Source organism: Panthera uncia, chromosome F1 (genome assembly GCF_023721935.1).
Source record: "Panthera uncia isolate 11264 chromosome F1, Puncia_PCG_1.0, whole genome shotgun sequence".
NCBI lineage: Eukaryota > Metazoa > Chordata > Mammalia > Carnivora > Felidae > Panthera > Panthera uncia.
Window position 1 is genome coordinate 7814276 of NC_064813.1, and position 7149 is coordinate 7821424.

Sequence of the window (7149 nt, forward strand, 5' to 3'; positions counted from 1 at the left end):
AAATTTTCATTGCATATTTAGAAAGTAGAAAAACATAAAGAGGAAAATAAAAATCACCTCTTCAAAGTCCCACAGAGAATCATTATTAATATACTGAGATATTTACATTCAATATTTTCCTAAATAGAAATATACAGACATAGACAACACATCTATGTATTTTTTTATAAAACTGAATTCATATGTACATAGAAAAATTAATTTTTTTACCTAATATTATATTCTTTACATTTTCCATGTTATTAAATATTTTTCAAAACATTATTTAATGGGAGTGCATGGCATTCCCTACTATGATTATACTATGATTTACTGAATGCTCTTGATACTTTAAATATCTGACAAAAAACAGGGGTCTGACAAAAAATATATTTTACATATAAATGTATTGTATTTCTATGTACATATTTATAAAATATGTAAATATATACTTGTAGAAACTGTATTAGAGTTTTTACACATTTATACAGTATTGAACTGACTTAATCATTTAAGTTAATCATTCCTCCATTGTTGGACACTAGATACTTTACTGTTGGGAATAATGCTGTGATAACCATACTTTTATTTTTAAACACATGTACATCCTGGGTCCTAATGTGTAAAGGTTTATGCAGACACTTGATGTGTGTGCTCAAGTTTCCCTCCAGAAAGGGATCTAACTCATACTTTCTACCACAATAGTGTGGGAGAATGCCCATCCATAAAATCTCCCCCATTTTTAATCTCTTCCAATTTTATAAGTGAGAAATTGTATCTTATTTTAAGTTGTACTTTTTTGATTAAGAGAGAGGATATATTTAATACAAAATTTGTTTCTCTGCTAATAAAAGTAATATATGCTTTACTCTAAAAACTTCGAAGACAACACAATTATAAAGACAATAAAAATCACCTATAATCTCATCACTTGGACATAATTGTTAGTATTTTTGCCTGATGACCATTTTGAAATGTTTATTGAGTATTTGTACTGTGAGTGCCTGTGTGTGAATTATCTGGTCATAGTCTTTGACCATTTTTCTCAGGGAATTATTGTTTTTTAATAAAACTCCAACATCTATTAAAGAGTATTAACCCATTATTTGTCATATTGATTTATAAATATTTATGCTAGCTTATTTTAAAATGTTATCTCTTGATGTCCAGAAATTTTGATTTTGTCAAATATCCAATTTTTTCTTCGAATTTTACATTCACTGCTTTCATGTTTATACTCTTCTTCATTCAAGTGCTAGTAAACAGTCATATATGTCTTTTATGATTTAATTTTTTCACTTAACTCTTTCGTTTATTCAATTACCTATAGGTTTTATTGTTAATTGAAATTTCAGGGGCTAATTTTCTCGTTTCTCTTCCCGATTACACTGCAAGTTCTTTGACGTAAGAGGCATTTCTTGTTCAGCTTGGCATTTTAGATCTCTACCACGGTAGGTCTAGCACATTGTGCTCACTATATAAATACTTGAACACAGTCTATATTAAAACAATTGAGCTGCCCATGTACTACCCTTACCTTTTAAAGTTCTTTGAGTCTAAGACTTGGTTTTGTAATTTTTTTTTGGCTTTTGCCTGCTTCAGTCCAAAGTCATCACTATTTACTGTGAATTTGTTTACGAAACCACCATCATCCCCCAAGAGGATGTCATCTCGGCAGACCTGGTCGGGCAGAGACACTACGCACACACAAAGGAGGCAGTGATCCACAGGCTTTATGACAAAATAGTTTTCCTAGGAACAGAAGAATGCTTTTAATAAGTTATTACATTGCTCTACTATCCACATATTAGCTATTGCCCTATTATTTGATACAAGTTTTACTTTCTGGTGTCTCTCATTTTAGATACTCCCACGGTGTTCAAGAAACTTGAAAAAAAAAATGTCCAGGGGCGCCTGGGTGGCGCAGTCGGTTGAGCGTCCGACTTCAGCCAGGTCACGATCTCGCGGTCCGTGAGTTCGAGCCCCGCGTCGGGCTCTGGGCTGATGGCTCGGAGCCTGGAGCCTGTTTCCGATTCTGTGTCTCCCTCTCTCTCTGTCCCTCCCCCGTTCATGCTCTGTCTCTCTCTGTCCCAAAAATAAATAAAAAATGTTGAAAAAAAAAATGTCCAAAGTTAACCAAGTAAAAGTTAATGACCATTCACCATGACCCCATCACTGTGCTTTTGGGGGGTTTGTAGGGAAAAGGGTGAGGCGCCTTTGACTCAATATGTAATGAGATTTTCTGTGGTGTTACTGGGCCTGTCCCTCTCTTGAATTTGTACGGCAAATTTATGGGAAGTAACAAGGTTGAGGTGTTACAAGACCAGGGACATAAAACTGGATGGTAAATAGGAAAATCAAGTATTAACACCCCGATTATTTTACAAGGAGTTATCAGGAAAAACATATCCTAACAGCCAAGTTCATCCAGAAATAGTCAGCAAGCATTTATCAAGCTGACTCTGGGCTATTGGATTGGGTTCACTGGGCTATATATCGAGTGCTCTCTCAGAATTCACTCTCTACCTAAGAGAGAGGGAAAAAAACTATTAAAACATCTGTTTTGTTTTATTTTATTTAGAATGTGTGAGACTTGAATATATTTAGAGCTTCATTCAGTCAGTCAACAAATATTTATTGAGCTACTACAATGTGCCAAGAGCTATTGTAGGCATGGGCCATGTGGGGATGAACAAGACAAGTTTCTGACTCTGTGGAGCTACCATTCTAGTGCAGGAATACAGGTATAAAGAAGCAGATCACTTAAGATCATGGGCAGTGCACTGAGGAAATAAAGCAGGGTGCTGTGATAGTGACTGGAGAAGCCACTGTAGGTCCCATAGTCAGGGAAGGTGACCTGTGATCTGGGATATGAACTGGTTGACAGAAAGATTCAGAGGTGGTTGAAAGGAATGGTTTAGAAGGAGAATTGAATGTCAAAAAGATAGAAAGGAAAGAGCCTTGTCCTGGACGAGGGTGGAGGGGATGGGATATTTGCCCCCAGAGAGAGGAAGGAAGAAAGAAAGGTAGTAGAATGTCCTCATTAAAGCTGTAGGTGGGAGAGCTAGAATTTACAAGAGGTTAAGTCTCATAGACTCAGATTCCTCAGGAAAATAGGGGCAAGTCCATCTGCTGAAAGGGACAGAGCTTGAGGACAATAATGGCCTTTGGAATATTGACAGGGATGGGAAAGTGATTTACAAGGGCAAGAAAGAGGTTGACAGAAGCCAGTGAGTCTTCAGATGAGTCTGCGGACCCTGAATTGTAGTGATGCCAAACAGTGTGACTTCGTATTTTTCTCCAGGAGGTATTAGCCACCTTGAAGAAGCAGAGAAAGGCTGTCACATCTATCAGGACTAGAGTTTCAAAGGATTTAGGAAAATGGAGGGTGGGGATGGCTTTAGCCCAGATGCTCCATCCAGGTGGTGCAGACAAGAAGGCAGAGAAGGAGGCAAGGGGACAGAGAGTGGAAGAAGATGCTCTCAAGGATCTGGAAGCTTCTATGAGGTGGAAAACAGGAGTGAAAACTGGACAGAACTGGACAGAGAAGACGTTGCAATCAAACTGCAGAACATGAGACCTAACACATCACATAATAAAGTACATGAAGCAAGAACCTATCTTCTTTAAAGTCATCCTGGCATCACTAGCTGGTTATGGGGACAAGAATGAGAAGTTTAGTTTTCCACTGAGCCTAGGGACAAGTAAGGCACAGAGGAAGGCTAATTATTTCTTAATCCTCCTTATCCTTCAAAGGATCCTGCTTCCTGAGGGCATTTTTTACAATCTTGCCTCTCCCCAAACTCTTATGGCCGTTATGTTTTTTTGTTTTTTTTTTAAATGCATAATTTGTTGCACCATTGTATTACATATTATGTTTTTTCATGAGATCCTTCAAGACTGAGTTTTGTTTGAGTGCAGGGAATGTGTTCATTACTTCTATATGTCTGCAAATGCTCAATAAATATTGCAAACTGCTTAAATGGTAACCTTTCAGTGCACTAAAGGGATCATATTGACATCTTCCCCCTTAGATGTTTTACCAGAATTGGTCACTTCATTTTTAGTAATTTTCTTACCAAATGAAGCTGCACTGGAAAGAAGGGCTATGAACCTGATAACACGAGCATAATCAAAAAGCTAATACTTGAATTCAGAGAAGGGTATAAAGAAGAAAGGAATCAGCTTCTCTCTCTCTCTTAAAAACAAAAGAAGACAAAATTATTTATTTTGTTCACCAAATTAAATACGCACTAAATGAAAAGAATGTTCCTTTTTAATTAGACTCACAGAATATTAATGCTGAACTTGTTTAATGATGAACTTGATTAGTTAAACTGCCTCATTTTATGTATGAGGAAACTGACATTCAGTAGAGGAAGTGGATAGCTCATATCCTACCAGGATGGAAAAGACAACCTCAGTACCAGGAGTATTTTTCTGGGCACAGTACCTGGCCACTGCCTTGAGCTTTATAATCCCAGACAATGATGGTCCTTTCTGTAGTGGCAACAATTCTTTTCAGCTGTGAGAGGTAATCACATCCTGTGATCCAGGAGGTGTCCTGGTAGAAAAACACAGAATTGGGGGAGGAGGACATAATATGTTTTATTCTATCACTTGGTGATGGTTACTAAAGAGTATGTTAGTTCCATTTTAAGCCTCACTTTGCCCCAGTATTTGCAGGGGAACCTTGCAACATCTCTGCTTTGATGTCTGGAAGAGAGGCTCTCATCTTTCATACTTGACTCTTGAGTTTTCCAGCACCATCAGCGCGAGAATGGTGAGCTCATGCCTGTTGCAGCTCCCTGGATGCACAGAGCCACCCACAGAGCAGGCATCTGTGAGCACTCTTTACTTTCGTGAGAACACCTTTTCATGGGGACATGGGGAGCCCAAGTTAAGCCAGTTCTCTGATCCTGTCCCCATGCATACAATTTTTAGCCAGAAAAGAGCTTAGTGATCATCTGGTCAATAACTAAGTTGAGTCCAATGAGTTTGTCTTGTGTTGCCTAAAGTCACCAAGTTGGCACAGGTGGGATCTGTCATGTCAAAGACACAGGACAAAGCCAGCACAACAGCTCCCACTTATGAGTGCCTACTTGTGCTGGACACTGCTGCCTGCTTTCCAGACGTGCGTTAGGGATTCCAACAGCTGTTTCAGCTTAAGAAGCAAAGGCTTCTCTGCCAGGCGGCATGGCTCCATCCTGTGTAGTTCAGGGCATTCAGTGCTTATAAGCAGGGTGAAAGGCAGACATGTCCCCATCTCTCATAAAGCCATCGTGCGACTCTGAAACCAGCTCATCATAGCTTTACAACCGCCACAAGGTCACTTTCCACTTAGAGATATGGATTAAATAAATTATAAGTTGCACTAAAGTTTTCAATGCTATTTTCGAGTTTCCAATACAATATTTTCAAATTATATCCCTTGGCCATTTCCCTGTTGTTCTCACAGCTTGGATTGTGTCCAGGTTTTACATTCCTCAATAGCAGCTGCCCGGAAAAACTTTGGTGAGGCTTTTAAATGGAAGCTTCCAGGGACTGATGTCTCTGAACACTTCTCTGAAATAAATTTAACTTCAGGAAGCAAGGTGAGGGTCCTCTGCTGTTGCTCAAGGTCTAGTTTTGGTCCTAGTCAATAGACATACAATACGAAAACATCTTCTTAGGGCCTACTTGGCACTGCATAGAGCTTGTGATTAGTTATTGAGGATCCATGCCCTCAGCCCCAAATCTGACTGCACTGGGAGTTTATAAAATGTACTCACCCTAACAGTGGTGCTGGTCTGGACTCTCATCTATGAACAAAGGAAGAGAATAATGAAAATTAGTTGACACTACAATTAAAATGGAGAATTTTGGCTTTAAAACAACACATTGTCTCCACAGTTTCCTCTCTCTTGTCATTTATACCTTCCGTGCATTTCCTCCCTTCCCCTAAAAACCTAGCTCTTGGGGAAGAATTCACTATTTGCTTCGGGCACAGTGTGTGCTTCTGTGGCTTGTCATTAAAGCCTGTTGACTGTGCCTGTAGAGTCTCACACTGTACTGATGGTTTTTCCCTGTTTGCAGACTGCCTTACATTCTTTAGTTATTCGGAGCAACACTGGATATCAAAACTGGGAATGCAAAATAATACTAACAGCAATGTCAAGAGTAGTCCAAAGGAATGCTAAATAGGTCAATATGAACACAGCTTGATTTGGAAAAGAGAAATACTGTTTCATTTGAAAGTTGTCTCTCAGGTTCCTGAGAGACTTAGGAACATTCTACCCAGTGTGCTTCCTCTTTTACTGGGTTAAGTGTCTATTGCATGAATCTTATGCCCTGTACTGTGTTGGTTGAGAATCATAGACTTAGTCCTTGCAGAGCTATAATGAACCTGATCAGACTCATCTTCCCTTAGGGCATGTTAATTGCTTTCAAGGTCAAGGTAAGTATTTGAAGCATATTAATGACCTGATATCTTTTGCATGGTCATGTGGTCTTGGGAAAAGTACAGAAAATGGCTGCCCAGAAGGAACAGACGTGAAAAGGGGGAAAAGTAAATTAGATCACTAAAACTGTTAGTCACGGTCATTTCAGACTCTCTTTCATCTGAAGAGTTCAAAGAGGCTTTTTCCAACCGGGACTTTTTTTCCAGATGGGAGGAATTAAGTGCCCTCAGGAAATTGGTGAGCAGAGAACAGAACACCCGTGGTGTTCCTCTTCTATTTCTCTACCTCTATCTTTAGCAGAAAGCATGTGTTTCAATTTCTTTTATCATCTTTAAAAGTTCCATAACCCTTATAAATATCTTCTGAATTTTTAAAATTCAGCCTTTTGGCAGGAATTTTTATTAATGACATTTACAGTCTATATTACCAACCCCTCTAGAGAGCATCATGAAAATCCTTAACTGTGTTTATTGTACTTTACATTGAGCCTAAATTATGGATTAACCTATTCTGAGATATTTTGCATTATTAATGACTACCTTTTAATAAACTATTCCTGTGACCTACCCTACCAATTATGTTGTTCACAGAATGTGTCACCCTATTTGTAAAACATGCAACTTTCAAAATGCTGTTTATTCTTGGTGTATCAAATCTTAAAAAAATCAGTTTTTAAGCAATTTTTCTCTCCAGTTGCATGGTTTTTGTAAGAAACAGATGTGTCTGCATG

At 38.5% G+C, this 7149-nt stretch overlaps 1 protein-coding gene across 2 annotated transcripts in view; it reads right to left on the reverse strand.

The window, feature by feature from the left end:
- The window catches only part of WDR64 (WD repeat domain 64), a 149936-nt gene that overhangs the window by 121247 nt on the left and 21540 nt on the right, over window positions 1–7149 (reverse strand). For both annotated transcript variants that reach the window (XM_049633850.1, XM_049633852.1), the window contains 3 exons: window positions 5751–5780; window positions 4433–4543; window positions 1517–1731 (listed from right to left, as the gene is read on the reverse strand). In XM_049633850.1, the coding sequence (XP_049489807.1) occupies window positions 1517–1731; window positions 4433–4543; window positions 5751–5780 (356 nt within the window). The remainder of the gene's footprint in view (window positions 1–1516; window positions 1732–4432; window positions 4544–5750; window positions 5781–7149) is intronic.